Source organism: Poeciliopsis prolifica, unplaced genomic scaffold (assembly GCF_027474105.1).
Source record: "Poeciliopsis prolifica strain line A6 unplaced genomic scaffold, Auburn_PproV2 SCAFFOLD015, whole genome shotgun sequence".
In the NCBI taxonomy this organism is placed as follows: domain Eukaryota; kingdom Metazoa; phylum Chordata; class Actinopteri; order Cyprinodontiformes; family Poeciliidae; genus Poeciliopsis; species Poeciliopsis prolifica.
The window spans coordinates 5,196,529-5,223,164 of NW_026562390.1; the positions used below are offsets into that span (position 1 = coordinate 5,196,529).

At 38.5% G+C, this 26,636-nt stretch overlaps 2 protein-coding genes across 2 annotated transcripts; one reads left to right on the forward strand and one right to left on the reverse strand.

Moving 5' to 3' along the window:
* The first annotated feature begins 7,359 nt into the window (after positions 1 to 7,359).
* LOC129366638 (T-box-containing protein TBX6L-like) lies at positions 7,360 to 10,335 on the forward strand. The gene is made up of 8 exons (XM_055040613.1): positions 7,360 to 7,487; positions 7,601 to 7,703; positions 8,282 to 8,446; positions 8,536 to 8,682; positions 9,302 to 9,378; positions 9,496 to 9,569; positions 9,749 to 9,962; positions 10,097 to 10,335. The coding sequence occupies exons 1-8, from the start codon at positions 7,360 to 7,362 to the stop codon at positions 10,296 to 10,298; spliced, it is 1,110 nt and encodes a 369-aa protein (XP_054896588.1). The 3' UTR covers positions 10,299 to 10,335.
* A 5,796-nt stretch (positions 10,336 to 16,131) lies between these two features.
* Positions 16,132 to 24,968, reverse strand: crkl (v-crk avian sarcoma virus CT10 oncogene homolog-like). Its single transcript, XM_055040615.1, has 3 exons — positions 23,769 to 24,968; positions 22,291 to 22,744; positions 16,132 to 18,152 (listed from the first exon to the last, which is right to left on the reverse strand). The coding sequence occupies exons 1-3, from the start codon at positions 24,077 to 24,079 to the stop codon at positions 18,018 to 18,020; spliced, it is 900 nt and encodes a 299-aa protein (XP_054896590.1). The 5' UTR covers positions 24,080 to 24,968; the 3' UTR covers positions 16,132 to 18,017.
* Positions 24,969 to 26,636: the final 1,668 nt, after the last annotated feature.

The window sequence follows — 26,636 nt, forward strand, 5'->3', positions numbered from 1 at the left end:
TTATGAATTTTAGATAATAGATTTTAGTTGTATGATAAGATGCTTAACCCCTAAACTGAGCAATGAAATTCAATACATTTCTACACACCCTCAATTAGAGTTTTTCTTGTTTTTGTATTGAAACCATAGAATCATGGTTCAGTACACTCTTTGGTTTTTAGGTCATTTTTCATCAACAAAAAGAAAATGTTAAATGCTAAATGCTGGGTTTCTATTTGTTTCGTCTAAATAGCCCTAACAGAAACAGGGACTGAAAAATAAATCGTCTTTATGGGTAAAGTAGGCCATAGCAGGCTATATATATTATGGCAGAATTAGAAGACTAGAACCTTCTCTTAGAGGACTTGTAGCTTCACTTAGAAATGAAACTTGAAATGGCAAAAAAAAATAAAAAATAATAAAAAATAAAAAAGTTTCATTAAATATGAACTGGAAAAGTTTTATTTTTTTGTTTGCAAGATATAACAACACATATATGTCTCCAGTTAGTTTTGGTTTTAACACTGTGGGAAAAAAAAAAAAAAAAAAGAAATAGCAACTCCACCCATCACAGTGGTGGGTGGAGTTACCACATGGTGGGTAGCACATTGGCCATAGATTCTGAAAAGTAGTGTCACAAAAGTAGTGTGTTTGTTTTGTGTACACTCTGTTTGTGTACACAACACAGAGTAAAAATGGGGGGTATGGAAGCTACGTTGAAAAGTCTGCTCAGTCTGCTTTTTGTCTAATTCAAAGAGAGCCAAAAAGAAAACTGCAGGGAGGAAAATACAGCAGAGACAGAGCGAGAGAGATAGATAGAAAGAGAGAAAGTTGCTATAGTGACACAATCAGTAACTTATCCTTTAGCCAAAAACTTCAAATGTTGAGTTTTCAGGCAAACATGGCACTCTTGTAAACCCAGTGGCACAGGTTTTTAAACTGAGACTGGTACCATAGCTGCTACCAGTGGAAAACCTTTCCAAACCAAGCAGAACTGACTCAGACCATGCTGAGAAAAGGATCAGACCACATCTATAACCGGAGAGTCCAGGGAACTCTATTTGCTTGGTTGACACGCTGGAGGGACTATGTCTCTCAGCTGGCCTGGGAATGCCTTGGGATTCCCCCTGAGGAGCTGGAAGAAGTGGCTAGGGAGAGGGAAGACTGGGCCTCCCTTCTGAAGCTGCTACCCCCGCAACCCGACCCTGGATAAAGCGGAAGAAAATGGATGGATGGATGGATGGATGGATGGATGGATGGATGGAATGGATGGCGGATGGATGGATGGATGGAATGGATGGATGGATGGATGGAAGAAAAAATTTCACTCCTTCATTTGATTTTGTTTACTTTTATTCTGCAGTTTTTCTGCTTGGGGCAGAATGAAGAAGAAATCCATCACCTCTGACTGACTTGTTGACAGTGAAAACAAACAAAGGCATAATACGAAGTTTATGGATTTGAGGTGTTTGTTTGAGTGAGAAATGCTAAAAAATCCTTTGCTATTGGCCTGAGTTGATAACTGTTGCTAACTTGGTCATGTTTGAGGATATTTAACAGATATTACTAGATTTTAGCTTGGAACTAACACATTTTATATTTGCTTCATATTGCGTTGTGATTGAACACCTGATTGGCCATGATCTCAATGATGGTGAGGTCCAGACATATTTTCAACCAGGAATGTATTCTGAACAAAACCCCCTGTCTCAGTCTCATGCTATGCTCACTGTAGTTGATTGCATCTCTGCTTACGAATACAATGTTAAGATTTGGGCTCTAAGGGAAAACCCCCTAACGAAGTCTGGGAGGTGATGTTCTTTGGGGAGAGGAGCAGCTGTCATTCTTGTTGTCCATTCAGCTCTCCGTCTGCCCTCAAATGCACATCAAAGCAGGACCCCTGAAGTTGGCGCAGGTGCTGAATAAACAGCGCTGTCCTCTGAACGGCTGACAAAGAGCAACATTTGAGTTGTAAGAGATTGAGGTAATGGGGTTTTGGGGCCCTTGTATAAATTAATACTAAGTGGAAGAAACTCAAAAAGTCTGTAAATCCTTGTTCATAAGATTCAACATAAAACAGCTGACTCCCTATTAGCCTCTGATAGTATGCTTTAAATAATGATCACCACGGGTATGGAAATTTATTTAAATGTGTGAGGCACGTCTGGCGGTGCACAGAGCCTTTCCTTTAATCGGAAACGGCACCTGAAGGCCCACGGCTGCTATTATCACTGGCAGGGTTCCTGTAGGTCGGGTAGAGCCAATCGATCAGTCTGAAGTGAAGCAAACAAAGGCTGAAATACTTGCTGCTGGAGCAATTTCCTGTGAAACCAGTGTTGGTGTAAAATGATGTAACACTTTTAATTGTGGGGTACAATACTCATAGGAAGAATTTTCTTGAAATATGTAAGGCTTTTCCAAAGCAGTTGTTCTATTGTTAAAATAAACAAAAATCAAACAGGCAGAAATATTTTGTTCATGTTAGCATAACTCTGCAATTTGATTGTTTAGATTGTATGACATTAATTTGACGAACTAAAAATTAATTTCTGATTTTTGGATTCAGTAAAACTATTGATTTTTTAAAAATATATAAATTTCCTACACAAAAATAAAGTAGCAACTGTAATCTACAAATACTTCTTTCCATGTTCTCTCTATGTTTTGCTGCCCCCTGCTGGTTACAATGTGAATATATGTTTACGGCTCTTTTCTTTTCCCAAGAATTTTCCAATTTTTTTCTTGCGACACTTGTAAACTTCAACTTGATCTCCAGTATTTGGTGGCACATATGACGGCATTTGATGCACAAATTGACACTGAAGGTATTTGTGTTTTTTATTATCATGTCAACATCAAAGTATTGCATGACTCCACTATTCTGTTCACTCCTTTCTGTCTGTGCTCATCGACAAGATTTTTAACACGGTGACACACACCATCATCATCATTCACAGGTCTCTTTGAGCCACGTCTTTAAGCCAGAACCTTTCTATGTCAGAAAACTACCCAAAGCACTGCATCAACTGGCTTTGTTTGTCTGTCCAGTGAGAACCTTCCTGGACAGACTATGTTTGACTGGATAAAAGTCAAAGACATGACATATCAAAATAATTAAATTATATCAATTGACCAAAGTCTATTGTAGGCCTAATCCTGAAGTTTAATGTTGCATAATATTAGTGATGCCTTAATTATTTTCTAACAATTGTTTTTTACTCTTTCTAACACTTTTTATCTGGTATTATTGTTGGAATAACTGCTTGGGTAGGCAAATTTTTCTTTATGTACGCCAATGTGCCACAGTCAAAACATCCCTGTTAGGTTAACGAGAGATTCTAATTCACCCTTCGGAACAGTGTTTGCATGCATTGCTGTGTGTCCCTGTGATGAATGAACTGCTGAGTGGTCCTTGTCCAGAGTGTATCTTATTGACCTCAGGAGATAGGCACCTTCTCTGCTGCAAATAGACACTGGTCTGCTGTCTGATGTTTATTATGCACTGATTATGCTCTGTAGAGGTGCTGTCACTTATACTCATTAAATACATATTATAATGAAATATGTGTATCTTATATAGATAAAAGAAATTAGGCTGTGAAGAGGGGTTCTGCAGCCACTCCTCTTTTGGTGGTTGATGCGTAACTTAACTGCCTTTAACAAAGTGCCAAACAATTTCTAAAAGCAGAAATGCTGACAAAATTATGGAGAAGTGCAAAATAACAAAATCCCCACTTTGTTAAGCTTTGCAGTGTAGCTATACCCTCAAGATAGAGAGTTAGAAAAGTAAGTCTCATTTGGCATTTCTACAAAAATTAAACGGCTCATACTATGGCCATTTACCTACTTCCTGTTTATGTACAAGCTAGCATTAGCATGGCTGCACAGCTATCATAAAGATGGGGTTAGAAAAGTGGCAGTATAAAACATATTAAAATGTCTTTATTAAAACCTCAGTTTGATCCTCCTTTGTCTCAAATCTATGTTAAAACTTTTTTGTTCGGGGTATTCCAGCAGGTGGCATTACCAGCAAATAAAGACGTGTCTCTGTGGTTGCTCAACCTTTTTCTGTTCTCTGAAATGTGTTTGTCTACTCTGATGTATTATGCTTACAGTAATAAGTGGGGAGTGCAATGAACATTTTAATTTAGCATAGGTTTGCTTGTGTCTGTTTTTCTCTTTAGACTGTGCCGATTCATGTTTTTAGCTTCCAAACTGCAGCTTTTGGACACTGGACTTCTCTTTTTTGAAATATGTTGGACATCCTGTTTTTTAGTGAAAGTCACTTTCATTTTGGAGTTTGGTGACTCATTCAGAGCTTTCATTATTCTATTAAGATCAATTATCATTTAAGATCTATTTTTCCAAACCATTATCTGTTGCCAATCTCAATTGTGGTTCAGAGTTTTTTTGGGGGGAGATGTGGGTTTCACACTCTTTCTCTTCATGTAAATGAAATGCTTTTTTTTCTGGAACATTTCAGCATTTCAGAAGCTTCCAAATGTTTTCGTTTAAACTGTATCCAAAAATGGTGAACCAAACACACACCATATTTGATGCTTTACCAAAACACTACCTATGCTCTACATCTTCCAACTGCAGCTTAATGTGTTAACACATCATTTCCTGTGTTATAAGATACTTTGAGTGCAGCGCTATCTGATGCAGCTCAGCATGCAGAATAAATATAACACAAAATACCTGTAACCGATGGGATCGCACAAAATTATGTTTCATCTTCACAATTTAGCTACCCAGTTTGTAGAATGTAGACAAAACATTTCATGAATTTCTCTGAAGCAATCTTATTTTTTATTTTATTTTCTTCACAGTCCTACTCTGTTTGACAGAACATCATTAGCAGAGGCAGATGTGGTTGCATAGTTGAAGAGGTGACACCCGCCACAGGCTGCAACAGAGCAAATTCCATCTTCAGGCCTAAAGTTGATTCAGGCAGGAGAGGAATGTTCCAACTTGTCTTTCCTTGAAACCAAAAGTTCTTGTTAGGACACCAAGTCAGCTCCTTGGTAATTCAAAAGATACTCTAAAATGTAGAGAATGTGGTTTTCACAGCAATCATACAAGAACCTAATTTATTGCTACAACAGAACTGCATCTGGTTTTATGCGTTAAAACCTTTCCCGAGGCAAGAAATGTTTTCCTGACAAAGATCAATTTTTCTTAGATGAATGCTCTTGGTCTACTTTAATCAGACAACCACATCTGTAAGCTTATGAAAAAGTAAATAGACCCAAAGGATGGTTTTTTAAAGGTTGCAGTGACACTAGTAGGTAATGCATCCATAATTTTAATGCATATCACAGCTCTTCTAGAGACGTTCAATATTAAAGCAGCATACAAATGTAAATGTATTGAGAATGAGACATAATCACAGTCCATGTGTTTCAGTACTTCTCCATGGATGATCAGTCATCTTTCACCAGTCCATGTTTTAATAAATTATTTTAAGTTGCTTAGTATCTCTGAAGCTCAAGGTGAGTCTTTCAGAAAATATTTTAAATTGGACTGTAAAGATTTTAACATAAAGATCAACTCATTCTTTCATACGATCCTGCCTTTCTCCCCTTCCTCTTCTCACCCATCCTTGTGAACTGGCTTTTAAGCAGACGAGAGGCTGCTCTCCCCCCACGATACTTGAAAGATATGAGGATGCAGACATGGGGGATGGATGTGGTGAGGCCATTTGGCAGGATAAGCAGTGTTAACCATTGTCAAGGCCAGACCTAAAACTTCAGCTCCCTCTGTGATTTCACATCCTGCACCCAATACACATTCAAAGCAGCAGGGAAGAGGCCTTCCTGTTCCTCGGAAAGTTTAAAATTCAGATCACTTCAAGTCTTTGCATTTTCAGCATTGCAAATAATAAAGTTCCTTGCAAGAGTATTCAGTTTGGTTCAGTTTATTTATAAAGCTCCAGTTCACAACATATATCTCAAGGCACTTTGAAAGAAATATCTGTTTTATTTAATCATACATTACAATATTCCAGTTTCTCGATGCTTTGATCTTTTTCACTTTTTGTTAGATTAGAGTCAACAAACTTCAAAAGATGTTGTTGGGTTTTATATCATTGACCAACCTAAATAGTTTTAGGTATTTTCCACAAATAAAAATGTTAAAAGTGCAGCAGACATTTGCATTCAGCCTCTTTGACTTATTACTTCATAAAAACAACTGTTTGCTCCATTTTTGTCATCTATGCTTTCAGAAAACAGCACCATTTCAAATGAATGATTATTGAAGAGAATTCTCAGAATGTCCTCTGATCTAAATGATTTCCTTATCGACCTGGAGGGGATCTTCCACTCTAATCTCAGGACTTTTAGATTTTATTTTAGGATTGCCATTCATCCATCTTTCAATTTTTATGCTGACAAGATTGTGGAAAAACATCCCAGAGAATGATACTACCACCACCTTGTTTTACAATGATGAACGGCATGTTCAGGATAATGTGTTCCTCCATGCATTGCATCTGCTTGAAGAACAAAACCTTAAGTAATGTTTGTTTTCCACTACTGCTCATCCCTACAGAGTTATTAAGAGTCAACTGAATGTTTTTTTTATATATATAACTTAATTTTGCTTACAACCTCTCCACAGCTTTATCCTTGACATGTCCACAGTGTTTCTTGGTCTTCTCGATGACGTTTGTTCACCAATATTTCCCAACAAACCTCCAAGTCACCAGCTGTGTTTCTATTAAAAACCAGCACTGTACATAGTGTTTGAATTTGCACAGAACACATTTTCCCAACTGCCTCCTCTGACCCTCTCCCTGATTTTCTGTTCTCCCTCCAGGCGAGTTAGACCACACCTATTTCATGATGACCAATCAAGTTTAACCTATCCCAGACCTCTCCAGGAGAGAAGTCCCTAAAGTATCCCAACCCTGTTCAAATATTTGAAAGCAGTGGTTCCCCTGTGGTTTGGTTGGTGATGATAACAGCGCGATGCAGTAACATTTCAAACGTCCCTGGTAAGATGGATTTTTGAAAGGATGAATATGCATTTTAAACATGCTCTCAATTAATATTGATGTTGTTATATATTTGGTTTTAAAGTATTAATATAATTAACTCTTTAACTCAAAATTATTTTTATGCCTTACCAACCTGATAAAAATTTTATAGAAACTTATCAGGATTTAAGCACAGTCGAGACAAATGCCAGTTTAGTAGACTTTGCAAAATATTTTGCATATTACACAAAATTTTCTGCACTGCAATAAAGACATTTCAGTCATTTGGATGACAAATTTAGCTAATATACCTTTGCATGAGCATTTTTACTTTTCTTGTCAACTTATTTCTGCAGTTCTTACCGAACTCTCCAGCAGATCCAAGACTGAATCCTGGCATGCCGCTGACTTTGTCAGCCGCTAACTCTTACCAGCCAGGCTGCATCCGGATGACCCTGGAGGACTCGGAGCTATGGAAGTCTTTTCACACCATTGGAACAGAGATGATAATAACCAAACATGGAAGGTAGTGAGCTCCTCCAATGAACTCTAATTTATGCTGAGTTCTGTTTTAAAGAACAACACATTTCCAAAAAAAAAAAAAACAGCTTAAGCAACTTCTAACACTGTTTATCTTAGGAGAATGTTTCCACACTGCAGTATAAGCCTTTCTGGGCTTCAGCCTTTTGCAAATTATGTCGTCATGGTGGATATCGTCCCTGCAGACAATGTCAAATACAAGGTATGATCATATTCTTGCATGTTCTTTTTTTCCTCTCTCTGTGGATGTAACCCACCAGGCTGCAGAATAGAAGAGACAGCAGTTGGCAGTCAGACACAGTTCTGCCCTGTCTGCCTGCGACCGTTCACTGCTGCATATCAAAGCCTTTCATTGCTTCCTGTTTGTGCATTCACGGCTAGAAGCCCGATCAATTAGCATCTCGGCCTCATTCACAGACGATGAACGAGGAGCAGTCTGCCATCCCATACATTCAGCAGCATCCATCTTTTTTGCGGCCCATTTGGTCGAAGCGGTTGCTGTCAACATGCACTTGAAGACAGTGTGGTGCAAATCAAACCTCTCCAGGAGAGCTTTGGGGGAGGTCTGTGAAGATCAAGATGTAAAACTGAGTGATTACTTTCCTTTAGAAAAATGAAAGTATCCTCACAGTCCTGGAAATATGCCAACATTAAGAGAAATTAAATTGGATTTTTATTTTTTTTTTGCTACTTTGAGCATCTTGATTAATTACTGATATCCTGAGGTCTCTCATGTGGTAATGTTGGGCCTCTGCCTCCCCCCCATCTGTCTCTCTGTAGTGGAAGAAGGAGCAGTGGGAGGTCGCAGGGAAGTCTGAGCCCCAGCCCCCATGCCGGTCATACATTCACCCGGACTCCCCCGCTGTAGGAAGTCACTGGATGAAGCAGTCGTTGTCCTTCCTCAAGATGAAGCTCACCAACAACACCTTGGATCAGCATGGTCATGTAAAAACACTGTTTCACGCATTAAATCTTAAAACATAACATCATTATGCTGGGTGTCTTATTGTCACTTTCCTTGTTTTGTCTTTTAGATTATCCTTCACTCCATGCATCGCTACTACCCACGGTTTCATGTGATACAGGCAGACAGTCCACATACTGTGTGTTGGGGATCGTTTCAGACCTTCTCGTTCCCAGAGACGGTTTTCACTGCTGTTACTGCTTACCAAAATCCAAAGGTACCATGTACAGTACCTTTGACTACATACTTCAAGTATGTAGTCAAATTCCTTGTTTGCACACAAACAGGAAATTTGACTTTGGTTATATGGTGCTACATGACACTTTAAATATAATTGTACAAATAAAATATTTGGGAGATATTTTGTGTCATATATTAAGAATTTTTACAAAAAAAGGAAAACAGGATTAAATTAGTGCAAATATTCATAGAATCAATGTGAAAATGCTTGTTAGTTTTCACGAGAAACAACTTGGGGAAAGAAGACGCCTCTGTGGCGACTTGTTTTTCACAAATAACAATTTTTCAACCTTACCTCTAAATAAACATCTAAACAGTTTATGTCCAGGATGTGTGGAGCCTACAGAGATGTCAGCTGACCTGTTTTGACCTGTGCAAGTCGTGGATGGAGAGAAAGTGATGGCTGATGGTTCTCTCTGTAGGTTGATTGTTTGTTGCAGTCTGGAGCCATTGTGAGCCAAATCGCATACTGATAGATGTGCGCAAACCAGACTGAATAATGGCCCTTTCGAAGAAGATTTTTTAATTTGCTTTGCAAAATGTATGGCTGTTTCTTAGGAATTCAGTGGGATTTATTTTCTCCTGTCTTTGTTCAGATTACCAGGCTGAAGATTGACCACAATCCATTTGCAAAAGGATTTAGGGAAGGAGGAACCCATTCTCACAGTAAAAGGTAAATGCTTTGGCATTTTATGGAACATTAACAGATGCCTCTTCAGGTATTTTCCTCTGCCTGTAAGTGTCCTTAAGAGTTTCTGTTAACATTACAGTAATTTTATTTTTTTTTCAGATGCCGTTCAAATAAAGGTTCTCCTGCAAAGAAGTCCATAGAAGACAAGAAAAGTCCCTCTCACAGCGCAGCATGTATTTCTTTTTCATTTTACCCAAATAAACTGATTACAAACTCAAATTAGTCATGTGCTGTGATTATAATAGGTTCCCTCCAGAGCTGGCGACCTGCATTCAAACCTGAGGCTATGAAATGACCACAAGGTAGCATGGATGAATATATCTCACAAATAGATGTTGTATTTCCTCATCAGGCCTACAGAGGATGCCCTCTACCTCTCAGTCAGCACAGGTCGGAAAGAAGCCAGCCTCTACACAACAGTCACTGAAGGCAGGTCACCTTTCCCCCTGGGCCCCAGAGCAGGACTCATCAGAGAGCAGTCACACTGAGCGCGTGGAGCAGCAGGAGTACGACTACGGCTGTGAAGAACAGCTGGTGCCTGCATCCACCGCCTACCAACCATTCAGGTTAGAAAATCTAATGTAGGTGACAAATAAGCATCCAATCAAGATAGAATATAATAACAAGTTTCACATAAATAATTAACTAAATCCAAGCATTTTCTGTGTAACGTGCTACTAGATCTGTTTCTTCCCTTTAGATCAGTGGAGTACCCCAGATTCCCGTTTCCTCCCAGGAACCGAGATCCAGCAGAGCCGCTGCTCCATGCTCCACCTCACCCGCTCTCCACGTTGGAGCACGGCACGCAGCAACAGGAATACCGCTACAGCAACCAACAGGGTCCCCACAGCAACCCAGCAGACTGGAGCCAGTACCCGCTGTTCTCCTATTCCTGCTGGTGAACTTCTTATGGCCTAGTCAGAAGAGGGCCTTTAACTACATTTGGATGCAGTCAAATAAATTTGACAAACTTTGAAAAGAATTGGCTTTGTTTTTGTCTTTTTTTCTGAAGTTAGGAATGCTGGCGACATTCTCTCACATTTCTTCCATATTGCAAAATAATGCTTGGAAAAAGTGTTGGCTTTTTAACAGGTTGTCAGGCTGCATTCCTGCTCAGTTTGAGCCACATATCGATGACATTTTTATTTAGTAGGTGACTGAAACTGAACACAAATGTTTCAGGTTCAGATTTTTATTTGCAAAATAATTTGGAAATTTTTAATACTGTTCTGGTTACTTCCTGTGGTTGATCTACCACATAGATTTTACTAAAGTTTGAGGCTGTAATGAGACAAAATGTGAAATTCTTTTTTACCGCTTTAAATATAAGGCACTGTTTGGCCTTACATTATTCCGTTTATTTTGGTTTATTAACATGAGGGGTGTTTAATGGAATGTGGTTTGGATTAAATCTGTTTCTTGACCAATAGGATTCAGAATTTATTCAGTCTGCTGTGCTGCCACTCTGGTCTAAAGCTTAAAGCTAGACATGCAAATGAAATGTGCTGATTTGTATCACTCCTGTAAGATGGGTGACTGTTCAACTGCTTCAAAACAATAAAATCAGAAAACGTCTATTAAGCATCGACTCAAAATAGTTAGTGTTTGTTAACATTTTAGTAGGCATGAAGGTGCTATCATAGACCCTCTGCAACAATCAGATGCTAAGGTTGTATTTCTTTAACCATACATGTATCTCACTGGCTAAATTTCCATTTCATTCAGTTATGATTAATAATGAATGGTATTATTTTTTTTCTCCGTTTTCTTTGCAAGTCATATCAAGGTCCCGTTTTCATGTCTGCCGACACCTGCAGTAGAACCATATTGTAAGCTAAGATGTCATCCTGTGTGACCTATTGGTTCTCTCATCCATATTTGACATCCAACGCAACTACTTCACAATTAAGTAAGTTGCTCAACTTACTCAACAGCAAAGTTGAGCAACTAACAAAAAATAATTTATTTGATGCTAACTGATGAGTCAGTGAATGTGATTTTGTGAGTGTTTTCACAAGCAAAGTGACATTTGCAAGTCATGCAGTCATCTCAAGCTGTGCTGCTGCCTTTGATGTGATTTTTATCAAACTGTTGAGGATAAATTAAACATACCCCTAGGATTACTTAAGCTGCGAAACATCCAGCTGTACTCTGCATTTTATTTGCCTGCCTGCCAGCTTCTGCTTTGTTCTCTTCAGCTCCTCCACCACCAACCCAACCCCATATGTTTGGGTTCCAAAGTAAGAGACCATCTCACCTCCTCCTGGTATGTTGAGCAGGGTGATTTAAGTTTGATTTGACTCCCTGAAATACAAAAACATGCTTCAGAAATTCCAAAAAAAATTTCTTGTAGCAAGCAGAAATCGAGTAGCTGTTAGTGCCTCCACATTTTAGATATGTCAAAAAAGACCTAAACTGAAATCTATTGTGTAAAAGCAGGATATAGAATCACACTACTGAGGATTGAGAATGCATAACAGCAATTGGATTCTCCCAAAGCAAAGCATCTGACCTGAGAAAGAGATGACAGACAGCTCAATGTGGAGTCACCCTCACGCTCTGGCATGCTACCCCCAGCAGACGGCCGGAACGTCTGCCACTGTAAATGTTTCAAAAGATGGAAAAGAGAAGCTCTATCTGGGACACTTACAGAGCCTCAGGGAGCTGGGTTGCTCGAGAATATATTCTAAAGCACATTCACCAACATGTTTTTCGGTGAAAGCCATTACTTTTAAAGTCGGTGTACAAAGTGCTTTCAGAGAAGGATCAACTATGGAGGATATTTGGTTTTAGTCACTTGATGAGTTTGAGGGTTAAACAAAAAGACATGGCGGCTCGTGAATAAGAGGGAGTTTGTTTACACAATGATTATGTAACTGATGTTCCAGAAATGAAGTTCCTCACAAAAGTATTCACACCTCCATTCCAATTTTTTTCATATTTTCACAGCAGAATTCAACATATTTTATTAGATTTTCATGCAATAAACAAATTGTAGCACATCAAATAATACTTATCTTTCTTTTAAAACAAATAATTTCAAGATGCAGTTTTTCTATTCACCCATCTTTACTAAACGAAATCCAATGCAATCAATTCCCTGAGCTTTGGAGCTGGAAGAGTAGCACAATGAAAGCCACTGTTTACTGAAAGTCATTATGAAAACCTGTTTGTATGTTTCTTCAAACCATGTGGGAAACAGAAAATATGTGAAAAAGGTTCTCTGGTTATATAAGAAAAATACTGAACTTTTTTAAATGCTATGTGTGGAAGAAAACTGACAGATCACCAAGAACACAGTCATGACATATGGTAGTGGCAGCATCATGAAGTGGGGAGCATTTCTTCAGAAATTACAGGTAGAGTTCATATTTTAAGAATGTCAGATTTGAGAACTAAGAATACCTGTGAATATTTTTTTATAATTTTCCAGCAGCCTGCATAGCTACAGTTGTTACAGTCACAAACACTAATAGTACACCATGGTTTAAGATTTTACCTCATCATTCCATAAAACTAAATAGTATTAATTGTTGCTCTGATAGTTTTCCCACCAAATCAATTTAGGTTTACTTTATTTGACGTGGGAGCAAAGGTGCCAATTTTCAAACTTTACCGATGTCCTGCAGAATGGGATGTGGAAGGTTAAAATGTATATTGCATCTCTTGGATTCTGAAATGCACTTTAAAAACTTATGCATAAAAACAATGCTAATAAATAAGTTTTTATTCAATACAGACATCAATATAATTTGTTGCAGAAAGTTGTGGTAGCGGCAGCCTCAGAATGATGCATAACTACGTCAGCCAGGCATGCTAAATAAAGTTTCCTGCATAAATGTCCTGGGGTGCAAGTGTGCAAACTGAAACTTTTTTATTTTATAAGTTTGTTTTCATATTTTTAATAAATATAGGAGCTATATATTTTGATTTTGTTACTTATTATTTTTTAGCATAACAGATTGAAATAATGAATAAAACTCCTTGGTATTAGTATAAATGTTAATCAGCTACTTTTACCTGTCCAACTATGTTTATTTTAATTCTAGAAGTGCTGTTTTCAGACTGAGAAATATTGGTACTCTTTTAAGACAGAACTGGTGTGTTCGCTGCTATGCAAAATATATACAGCAGTGTTGTAGTCAAGACCACCTAACCTTGTTAAGGGGATGGGCTTGTTTTCTGCACGCATGCAACAAGAGGAAGTTTTAGGTCCTGGTTTATAAATATGTTTACCAGACGTGTCATCATAAAAGTTTAGTCTTTTGGACAGGAGTAACTTTAGCATATATAAGCTTACCCCATCTTTAATCTGTCATCAATTATTTGGGAAGGATGCTTATTCATAAGCCAGCATGATCTACATTCTTGCAAAGTCTTGAAACAAATTCTTGATCAGTTTTAGGTCTTTCTCACACATATAAATATATTTTAATCTAAATCTTTGCATTTCATCTCTGGCTGTATGTTAAGGCTTTTTGTCTTGCTGGAAGTATTTAATATTGAGGTGTTTTTATGGGAATGTGAATCTTTCATATCAATTTGATTAGCAATTCATATTTCACATTTTATTGTGTCATGTAGCGCGGGTCAAGTCTTGGTCTTGACTCGGTCTCTACTTCCCTCGGTCTTGGTCTTGACTTGGTCTTGGACCCTAAAAGTCTTGGTCTTCTCTCAGGTTAGCTTGGAGATATGAAAATGAACATTCATAACATCTCCCTTAGAGAAGCTCATCCCAACTCTTACATTTGTGGAAGGGATTTATATTTTCAATTCTATTTTTTTACCTTAATTTTGACTTTACTCGTTCATTTCCATGTGATACAATAAGACACAAAACAACAAAAGCAAAATCCAACGCCCTGTTCATATTTCTGCACAGTACTTTGCATCACTTGGTCAAACTGCATGTTCCCCGGCAGTGAAGCTGACTTAAAGGCAGCACTAATGGACTGCAGCACATCGACCCTGAAACACGCACACATGCATACAAGCTGTGCCCGGAGGAGAGGTCAGACTCGGCTAAGTTGGATTCATTAAGCTTGTTTACTCTGGAGCTGCAGCCAATCACATGCAGTTTTGAGGAATACATTGATTTGCTCCAATACCAAATCGGCTCGATACATAAAAATCTCTGAGATACACAGACAGAATGCAATAAAGGGCAAATATAGAAACAGGATGAACCATAAATCACTACAACTCATACACACACACCTTAAACTTCTTTATGTTTTATGTTATAACCCAAAACTGAATTTTGTGGAGATATTAACTTAAAAGCAAAGCTAAAGATTGTGACGTGAAAATATTTGGAAATAAAATCTGAAAACTATGGCATTTATTCAAACCAGTTACCATGCATCTCTACCAGTTACACATTAATATTAGTTACCCAAGTTATTTACCTAAACTTTGCTAAACAAAGCAGACGTTTTTGAAGCAGGAGTGACTTGTTTCTGTTACCAAGAATAAACTAAAAATACATTTCTAGACAAAGGAAATACAGGATATTGCTTTATAAAACAATCAACGTGTTTTGGATCTATGATTTACAAACCATTTGAACTCAAATTTGATGACTGGATACAAAATGTTTTGGGTTGGTGTGTGGTGTAGTGGTAAAGTGGGAGTATCATATACGGAGCTGTCCTCGGTTCGATTCGTCGCTGCATCTCTTCCCACTTCCCTCACTGCCCATTTCCTGTCCTAAGTTGCTGCAAATAAAAGCTACTACTGCCTCAGCCATCTTTAAAATGTTCAGTTTATTAAATAGCATAAAAAAAGAATAATTAAAATAAATGTTCACTTTCATGGCAGAAAGTTTGGACACCACTGCTCTAGTCATAGTAAAAATACTATGAAGCTTGTGGTTGTAACACGAGCAGCTGAAAAGTTCAGGCGCTATGAATACTTCTGCAGCACCCTGTAGCTGTCATCATTTCTAGTCAAGTCCTCATTAAAGCAAAGGTAGCAAATGCAATCATTTCATTTTCTCCTTTGCTTCCCTTTTACAGACACATTTCATGATTAACATAAAAATAAATTGACTGTATTGCAGAAATATTTTGGTTTAAAGTGTTGGGACTAGAGTCATCCTTACAGAATCATCTTCTGACCTAATGATATGATAATTCAGTGAGATATTTTCATATGACAAAAACAGAATTAAGGTTTCACTTCCTCCTAATCTCCACTGATGTTCACATATAAACTATTGAAATTTAGGTGTTGAACGCCACTTCGTTAGCATGACTTCTAAACCCACTCACATGCACATGTCACTGTTTAATAAATAACGTCCAACATTTGTCAAAATGTTTAAATCTTAAGTTTAGATTTTCAATAGCTTCTTTGTGTATAGAACGTTACCATCTAAATATACATCAGCCTTTCAACTCTACAGCATTGTGAGTTGAATAACAAATGCAAAGTGCCAGACAAACACGCCACATGGACACACGCGAAGCTGCCCTTGAAAACTTTTCCTGTTCCTGTCTCTGGGTCAGCTGACGTTCTTTTCTTAGCACCTCATTAAAATTCATTAATTGCTTTCGTTCTCCTGGGTGCAGACAGAGTCAAAACTGGAACTTTCTTTAAAAAAAAAAAAAAAAGAAAAAATAACTGTCCTGTGCTCCAGAAACACAAGCGGTGACGCCAGAGCTGCTGCAAACAACCACCCAACCATCTGTCACATCACATGTAGGGCACAGTGAAAAGATACCAGAGAGCAGCTTAAAGAAGTAGACATAAATTTTATTTACTTGTTCTGTACATAAAGGGTCATTACCAGCACAAGTGTTAACCATGGGAAATATTAACACATGTAAATGGTATTAGAAAATAAAAAGGCACAATTTGATTTTTTTGAAGGATAGTCTTCAAAAAAAGACTGAGGAATTAGAATTATGAGGAAAAAAATGAGCACAGTAATACTGTTAATGCCATTACAAAATAACTCGAAAGCAAGAGAAAAGAAATTCATCTCAAGTAGGGAAATACTCAAGGTGTATTGCTCAACTAGATTTAAATAATCCTGGCACGGAAAAAAAAAAATCTGGATTTATTTAAAAAAAAAAAAAAGGAAAACTTTGTTTTATGAAATAAATGACAATAAGCAGCATATGACCAGGCGAGACCACCGATGCTGGCCAAGAGGTCATGCACGTAGGCAACCAGCAGGCATTTTTTTTCCCTTTTAGTAAGTCACCCTTTAAATAACATTACTCATTTTAAAATACTTGATTCAAAACTGACCAAAACGATACAGTTCAAAGCTGCACAATACCTTGGAGTATTTGGCCGAGCGTCGATTTAAACATTATGCAGTATAAAATTAAAAAAAGATGGAGAAATGATTTTGTATATCAGAAAGCTGCATCATTTGCAGAACTGTTTAGTCTTTGGGGGTCCTGTTGCACAATGTGGACATGGATACTTTAAACTGCTCCACTAGGCCTGTTTCATTTTAAGACATGTGAAAATAAAATCATCTCAACTCAAGAGAATCAGCACATTAAATAAAATGTAAGAATTATTTCAAAAACAGAAAATTTAGATGCCAGAGTTCCATTTTTACGCTTGACAGGATGCTAGCGAAGTTGCTGATCTAGACTACAGCCACTGCTTAGCTAAAAATGCTTGGCACTTCTTTAAAAAAAAAATAAAAATTACTCCAATGGTTTGTTTGAACTCAAACAAAAGTAGATTTGGCCTCAAACATACACTCAGGTCTCAAAACAAGAGGAGGTAAATGTATCTTCTGGCACACCAAGAGAAAAACAGGATGACATTTTGGCCACATCATTTCTCACCAGCATAAATAAGTTCAATAGCCAGTCAGAATTTGAGATTGTGATCAATAATTAAATCTTTCCAGAACTCCCACCCATGTTTTTGCTTCTACTGACACATTCCAAGCATTGCTAAAAACATTTATCAAAATTCAACCTCCTCCTTGCCCCCCTAAAAGTAAAAAAAAAAAGTTCAACCCCATGACCAATTAGTTGAGAACTAAGGTACAACAGTGACTTGATTGTTTGCAGTAATGTCATTTTATTGGCTGGCCAGCTCCCCAGTGCTCTCCTGTATCCGTATGGACGCTGCTTTAACTCACTTACTGCACAATTTTTCTTACAAGGACAAAAACATTTTCAGAGGCCAAAGACAAAAAAAAAAAAAAAAAAAAAAAAAAAAAAAAAAAAAAAAAAAAGCTGACATGTCAAATATTCAGAGTCTTAGAGGACTGACAAGTTGTGATGCAATGTGGAAGAAATTGCTCACATGCGCTTCAACATACAAACACACTTACGCTGATGCATGCCCAGTGAAGCTCTGCAAATTAAAGAGAAAGAAAAATGGCTTGAAAATTTAACTAGAAATAGTCAGGTCTGGTTTTTAATTTAAGTCTGGAGTCCACAGCTGTAAACAGTCAGGAAGCCTTGCGAAGGCTGGCGGCAACAGAGGTGGTGGGGGGGATGCCGAGGGGAGAAGGGGGTTGTTTTTATTTCCTATCAAAGCAGGAAAGCGGATAACCAGGACACTGGCGGGACAGGTGGGGAGGGGCCAGCGGTTTGAGGTACAATTCAACACCGCCGAGAGGCTCTGGACGAGCCCCCGCGTCAGTCACTTTCATCCGGATTCTGAGGGTTTATGATTTTGACGTGTGTGAACGGGAAGAGGCCTTTGCGTCCGTTCACCTCTCCCTCCCACTGACCGCTGATGTTCATGCGTGTGACCGTGACAATGTCGCCGACCTGAGGACAGAAGGACAAAAAGCTTCAGTCTTTCCGCATGTTTCCATACATTAAAACACATGAACACATACAGTCTGGGGCTTCATTAGTATGACCTGAAGTTATGCAACAATCCACCTGCGGTGTTACACAACTTATGGGAAGATTTACTTTTGTGTCAGATCTCCACTTGCACTCTACAAAGCGGACGGCAGGAGAACGGATACACAGCCCAAAAAGTGACCTTGATCTGACCAGGTCGAATCGCCTGGTCAGATTAGGATTGGAGAAAAAGTCTATTCCACGAAACCAAGATTAAATCTTCAATTTTAAACTAGATTATTCACAGAATTAGCTAAACAAATAAAATAAAGCTTTAAAGATGTACAGATTAGGATTTTATCAGAAGCAACCTTCAGAGTGAAAGGTACGGTAAGGATAATCCAAATGGAAAAAAGTTTAGGTTTACATAAAACAAGGACAAACAACCATACACACTCACACCTAGGGAGAATTTAGAGAGACCAATTAACCTGACATTCATGGTGTTGGACTGTGGAAGGAACCCACGGATGCAAACCTTACCCTATGCACAGGGAGAACAGCCAAACTCCATTCAGAAAAACCCCAGGCTGGGAATTGAACCCAGGACCTTCTTGCTGCAAGGCAACAGTGCTACCAACTGCGCCACAGTTGGTAGATTTACAAACAGTTCAAATTTATAAACTGCTCTATAAATCTGAGCAGTCAAAACCTTGTGAATTAAAGATTAATTAATTTTACTTAACTACATTATAACTGCAATAAAAAGAAAAAAAAATAAAGAGACCATTGAATTTGACTCATTGCTTCTGCTTCCCAACTTTCAAAGGCCCCAATGTAGCCATGACACAGATCTAAAGGTTTTTTCTAGAATCTGTGATGTGTTCAGAACCAGATGCTTAAAGCAGACAAGGAGCAGAGAGGCGGCAGCCTGGCAGTGAAACAAATCACCAGCCTGCATATCAAAAACCCTAATGACTCTCCAGCCTTTCTGTCAGTTTGCTGTCGTTGCAGCTTCCCTCCTCCTCTTCAAACTAATGTGCAACAATTCCAGCTAAAATACAAACTTAATATAAACATTACCAGTTCATATTAACTAGTTTGTAGTTTATAGTAAACTACTAAGCTTGCATTGTAGCTAATTACCATTGGTAGTGAATTGAAACTTTAAAAAATACAAAATAAGAGTTAAGGTTTGGTTGATCAACAATTGAAATGACTCTTGATAGATTGAACAAAATTAGAACCAGCACTATGAGGAAAAAAACCCCCAAAAAACTGGAAACCGTTTCCCTAATGCTTTCTTTGCCAGTTGGGGAGAAACAAAAGCATCCCAAAGGGGCAGTGACTGTCCAGGCACTGCATTGCAGTATAGTACAAATGTCTGCTGCCTAATGGTTTCACTTGATCTGAACTGTTCCAGCAGTTATTTGTCTGGAATACTCTTTTCGTGTCACATAATGTCAAAACCATTACTGAAAAGTTTGAGAAGACAAAAAAGTAAACCAAGACGGTGATGGTGCAGATATGCCTGCTTGGATTATTACTTTATGCACATGAAGCGTGTTGGACCATAATGCACAGTACAACAGAAGAGTTTCCAAGCACGCTCTTAACTGAACGCATCTCAAGAAAACAGCAACGAAGTATGTGTTTTATTTCTTGGGAAACAAACTCTGAATTCTTTTGAACAGAAAGCAGGTAAATCAGAGAAGGGCCAGGTGAATAGCGCAGTTCTATATAGAGTTCAGAACACCATTTGTTACTGCCAACAATGAAACCAGACATTATTAATGTGGTGTTTACACACATTGAACTAATGGCACAAGAAAAAGGGAAGTAAAAAATGTCACAGGAACTTTGAGCTAATGACATACTTCAGCCAACCTTTAGCATTGGTTAATCTGATTAGATGCCCACAAACACGCATTCCATCAACAGCTGTCTCTTGATTTTTCAACTGAAAAACAGAAACCAACCATACAAAACCAATTTCTGCAATAATTGATCTCAATGCAAGTTCTACTTTCTAACAAAACCTGAGGTCTCCGAACTACTAGAGGCAAATTTCTTTGAAATTTCACGGAAAAAGTTTTAAGGTTTTTTTTTTTTTACAGCAAAACTTCACTAAAAATATTTAAAAATAAGTGGTATTCCTAAAAGCGTACATGAAAGCAATGTAAGGGTGAGGCAGTCATCTCTGAGTATTTCAATGTTTTAAAAGACTAGAGTATAAAAATTGCTTTGGCATGTTTTCAATCATAACATTCTTAACGTCTAAGTCCACTTAAGGAGACAAGGTTTTCTCTGAATGCATAAAGCACTAACCCTTCCTCTATTAGTTGTTGCTGTTCACCTTCAGCTGAGTGAAAGAACCGAACTAGACCTTTTTCTTGTTGGAAACACAAAAAAATTTTCTGTTTAGAAATACAGTGTGAGAAAAAAAACTGTAGTTTTTAATAGTAGTAGTTTGGAAACTAATCAAGTGACACTCATCTGTATTTAAGAATTAGTGAGTCAATCAAGACAATTTTCAACTAACCAGAAACACTGAAAGATACAATCTTCAATGCTGCTGCATAAACGATGCAAAACCCCCAAAAGTTTACACGGTTTTCATTGGAGCTAAAGATTGATAAGTTCCAAGTACACTGGCTTATTGACGCATTACTGATGACTGCATAGAAGCTCACAGCAGCACAGTGGTTACCAAAGCGGAAAACGTGACTAACAAAGAACAGAATAATAAACCACTGCAATATTTGCTGTAAAACGATTTGAACACTTCAGCGTGATTTAATGGTAATAAATAATATTTTTTTATTTAACAAAATACTGCGCATACCAACTACCGTACGCTGTACTATTTAAAAGTCAAAATATATTTGAATACAGCAATTATGTAAATCAAGTTTATACATAGTTGCTTCAATGATGGTGCAGTCATTTACTTCCTGTATTGAACTTAAAGCGAAGTTTGATCATTTTTATTAATGTAACGGGACTTCAATGCTGCTGCATAGGATCTGAACCTTGGTTGGTTCAGATGATGCCATAAGATTTCAAAGGAACACACACAGCAAACTACTAAAGTAGCGTCTTCTTTTTAGGGAGAGCAATCTAACCTTTGACATGTAGCTGATAAATCTTGGCTGCTCTGTTAATGTTTTCCACAGAGCTGTGTGCAAGAGTCACAGGAACCAAATGCATCTTTGTACACAAGATGCAAGCTACTTCATTTCCTCTTAACTGCTGACACACTCCGACGTCACTGAACGGCAGCCGAGGTGGCTCGAAAATAACTCCCATTCTCATCTCTCGCCTGGGGAAATCACCACAGCAAGACAGAGAGCTGCTGTAGCTCTCCAGCACACACCGTGCGTCGCAAGTTTCAACACGCTGTCATAAAAAGAGCAACTCAAGAAGACTCAGCTAAGAAATACAACAACGCTGCTGTCAGACTTGGACCTTTCTTTAGCATCAGATACAAAGAAAATGCACATGAATCGGTTTGGATTCGACATTTAACAAAAAGAAACTAAAACATAAAACTGACCCACCTGACCTCAAGTTAACATATTTAACTGGAGGCAAGATTTCAGAATTTTTACGCAACCCAGCAACTATTAAGTCATATCTTATGGTGTGACCACAAACTTCAAATGTGATGGTAACCAACACCAGCTCACAGGGTATAGTTGTACACCTTCAGCCTGCAGAACTGCATCCCTCAGTGTTGCTGTTCATCCCTCTTCTCTATGTGACATTAATTCATAATACTACGGATTCATAACAATACTCAGAGGATTGTTATTGGTAGGGTTTCGGTTTGAGCAAAATAATTTTAGAGGAGAAAAACTGAAATGTGCTGGCTAATTTTAGAAAAATACTTAAAGAACAACATCGGGTTCAAATTTGACCATAAGGAGAAGAAGAAAAAAAAAGTCATAAAAACAGTTTAAGTTTCCAGAACAAAATCCTGAAGAATAATTCATACAAGGTATCAGAAAGCTTTGTATCAGACTTTCTGATAAAAGAAAAGAAGCTTTGAAGACTTTTAATGTAGAAATTAGACATAAGAGTTGTTCCAAGGCTTTTAAAACAGACAATACTATACCTCTAGAGCCAGAGCTGTTTTGTCGTAGGCACAAGGCACTCGTTTCTGGATGGCCTTCGCGATGACTGGGCCGTTCTGCATGGAGGGCAGGGGTGTGATGACCGCGCCTGGCGTGCCCGGCGAAGACGTTTGGGGTTGAGCGTAGGCGTGGGCAGGCTCTGGGATCCCATAGCTGTTGGAGTTACGAGATCCATGGGTAGGCTGGCCGGGATGGGGAGGTGGTCGCACCAATTTCTCCACATATGGGACGGGGATCATCCCGATGCGGCCCTCTCGGTTTTTGGCGCTCCACCACTGTTCCTCCGGCTTCTCGAGGATGATGAGAACTTCCCCCTTCTTGAACGGGAGGTCTTCTGCGTCGCTCCCTGTGAAGTCATATAATGTCCGCACGTACTCCTGGTTCTCCTCAGGACCAATCATGGTCTGGATGGCGCCGGTGATTGTGCTTGGGTACCTTGGCAACACAAAGCAGTCGAAACGGATCTCAATTAGTCACTAGGACATCTTTGTGCATACATTTTTTTTTATTGTTTAAAAAGAAAAGTACACATTCCTGTAAAGAAATTTTGGCGTACAGCAACAACTTTCCTATGTGCCTCTGTCCACTGCCTGTCAGCTGGCAGAAAGATGTACGATACACTTTTACTCCCCCAAAGTACAAAATCAACTAGGGTGTTTTGAAACGTATCCAAATAAGGTTTTTCTGACTTTGTTCAGAAGAAGTCAACACAGTACTGCCCCTCCTGAACATGTTGCTGTGTCCCATCTGTCAGCTGGCTGAAAGAAGCCTGCTAAACACCTTCATCACTTACAAAAAAAAAAATGATTTCACAATTATTAACTAGTTTATACCTGTAAATTTGACCATATTCAATGTCAGCCACAATGGATCTTAGCTCAAGATTACTCCACATAATTTTATTTCTAATTGAAAACTTAGAAAATAAAATAGGAAAGCCCCATAACACAGGGCTGCTCCTCCCCCACCTGATGTTGACCACACTACCAGTTGTTTGAAAACTTAGGCATGGTGTGAAAACTAAAAGCATGCAACACCCATCAACCTTAAGGCAGTTTTACATTTGCTAGCTGCTGCTGCTGCTTTTCTCCCTTGGACATAAATGTAGTAGACACATTATTGTGTAAATATTTTGAGTCAATGCCACTGTACTTACCCAGGTCTAGTTGAACGATGCTGAATTTTAAGTTACACAAACAAGCATTTCACTGGCTTAAAATAAAATGTTGTTTTAATGTGAAGTCCAAAATAAATTGAAATCAGTCTCCTAGGAGATGTTTACATCTATGAAAGGTTTCTTTGTAAAGCAGAAAGCTTAACTCGAACAGTAATCTGAATGAGTCCAATGCAAATTAAGCAAACTTTGCTTTATGACAAAGCTCCCTGAAAGTAGGCTGGTTGTTATAAAGTAACTGTCTGGTTAATATTTAGTAAAGAGGGTATTGCGTGACTTCCTTACCTGGGGGCAGGCTCTATTAGCGTAGTCGTATCCAGATAGTGGATTTTGTAGAACTCCAGGAGAGCCGGGAGGTTCTCAAACTCCTGATCGCCTATCTTAAACTTCTTGCTGGGTAACGAGTTAATGATATAGTGAGACACTTTGGAGTTTTCAGACACCGACAGGACATAGTCGCCGGGACAGGTAGACGAGTCTCGAACCAAAAACATGCCATGCCTCTGTCCTTGTAACCTGTTCTGTGCCTCCTGTCGGGAGACGGGTCCAAAATACCAGGCGGACCGATCACACGAGTCAAACCGAGCCGTTGACATGTCTGTTCCCCCCAAAATAAGTTAGTAGATATATGTATATATAAATGAAGAAATTTACTGATAAAATTTCAGCGTTGATCCAAAGTGAATGATTCAGTAGGTGCAGGGCAGGGCATCCGTCCCCCCTGTGCGGTTTTCGAGTAGCTAATTTCTGCAGAACCACTGAAGGTTTCGTCGACCTGATTAAAACAAAATTAACAATAAGGATTACAAAACAGCCTGGGTTTTTTTTTAGGGACGGGTTAAGACTGACTTGATCCAACTTTGGACCATATTGGCTCAGCTTTGAGTGGCTGAGAATCGAGAAAACGATTAACTTACGAAAGGAAAATGCCGAGGAAGGCCGAAGTAAGAAATGATCAATTAAGCTTCCTCCTTTTCGTTCCGCCTTCCGAGAAAAAAACAAAACAAAAAAAAACACGGCTTCAAATAATTATCTCCTCCGGTCAGTGTCAGATAATACAAAAGCGGAAAAGGTGGTCTCAGTTTTCTAACTGTAAAATCATCATAGCTGTGGATAAAAAGGCTAATATTAGCCGCAGGTGGAGAAACACTGATAGTTACTTTGTATCCTCTCGACTTAACGGTAAGGCACGGAAGCAGGTCTGTGAGTTCCCTTTCCCGGGTTCGAGCAGACTTCAGAGGCAGCGCAAGAAAAAAAATGGCGGCCCGCAACACGTCTTCACACAAAAAGTGACTTCAGAGCAGCCGCTTGTCCGCTGCTGGTGCATCTCAGGAGCTGCACTCCCTTACCGTAAGCGAAGTATCCCGACCAGACGAGTATTTGTCCTGAACTTGCAGTTGTTTTGTTTTTTTTATTTTATCATCCGCTCGCTCGAGAAACCAGAAGTGCGAGCGTAAGAGGAAAAAAAATGGCGACGGGAGGGCTGGTCCCGCTTTCTATCAGCGCGTCACTCGATGACTGGTGGGCGGAGGAAGTGAAGTCTGGCTGAGAAAATGGGGGGTGGGCAGCTGGGTGACTGAGCACGGGTGGGGGTGGGGATGCGTTCACGGATACGGCTTCATGTTACTCTAATTTCCAAGATGCTGCACTGAAAAATCAAATAGCCTGCAAACTGTAATAATCACATGTAGTTATATCACTCACCAAATGCATGGTACAAATTACAGGCTAGCCTCTAAAAGCAGCTTCTTTTGTATTTGCTATCAACTAAAATTGTAAGCTGACAACAGCAGCATAAAAACCGTTACAAGAACAACAACATAAAATGCTGATAATTAATTAAAAAGTCGAAAGAAAATAGTTCATGTTTTGTTAGTGTCCAAAAAACCCCCAACTTTTTCAGATCAAATACCTTTTCAGGGTAAAAAAAATAAAACACACCATCTGCATGAAACAAAGCTGTAAAAATTAGTTTAAAACAATTAAGGAAAGTCATGCTCAGCTGAGATTAAAAAAAACAAAAAACATTTATTTTCAATTTATAAATCAGAACTGAACTTATAAATGTTCTGTGATTATGCTTTTGTTTGAATGCAATCCAGCTGGAAGGTAAACCTGGGCTCCAATCTCAATTGTTTTTTTTTTTTTTTTTGTCACTCTTTAACAAGTTAAGTTTGGCTTTACCTCCTTGCAGCTTCCCTCTAAGCCTGGCCATTTCCTTCCTGCAGTTCCGCTTGATTTTCTTCTCCCTTCAGTGCTCCGTATGGGATTCGTTTAATTGAGTTACATTTTTCAGGACGCATTTTTAATCAATCAGAAAACATAAGAAGAGGTCATGAATGGTGACAGTTGTAGTGAACCATTGTGTGTCACCTTAACCACATGCTTTCAATATGGTGTGCTGTGTAAATTTTTCACCATGTATAACATTTTGCATCTAGGTCAATAAGTAAATGTCTGCTTCATGGTTTGTTGAAAACTGCAAATGAGACTTCTCATAGCTTTTCTTAAAGACACATATTTTTCTAGCTACTTCCAGTAATTCTATGTTTGAATCCCAACCAGGGCTTTTTCGGCATGAAATTTGCATGTTCTCACTGCATGCATGAAGATACTCAGCTTCCTTCCTCAGTTCAGATAGGTAACTGTTAAGCTAATTAGTTTATCTAAAATTGTCCTTAGATGTGCATGTTTCTGTGCCCTGTTTGTTGCACTGCTATGAACTGGTGTCCTGTCTGGTTCTCAAAAAGCAAAACATAATCTTGTGCCACTCTGCTAGAGAAAAGAAACAGATCCAGAGATATTTGAAGAAACTTTAATCATTAAATTGAGACTCAAGGGTAACAAAAAAGGCAAAAACTTCGCACAACAAAACAAAACAATACATGTTCAGAAAATAGGAGGATTGGACAAACCAAGACGCATGAGAGAAGCAGGAAGTAAAAGTGCTGAGGAAGGAGATTACTGAGTGAGGACAATTATACTGAGCACAAATAAAAGACTATTGTAACGAGGTGTGAGTGTGAGGATCTACTGACAACTTATGTGGCAAGATTGTGAGACAAAATAAATCAAACTGCATAATGAATCAAATCAGAAATGGATTAAAATTACAGAAACAAATGCAAGATGATTAAAAGCTAACTCCACCTA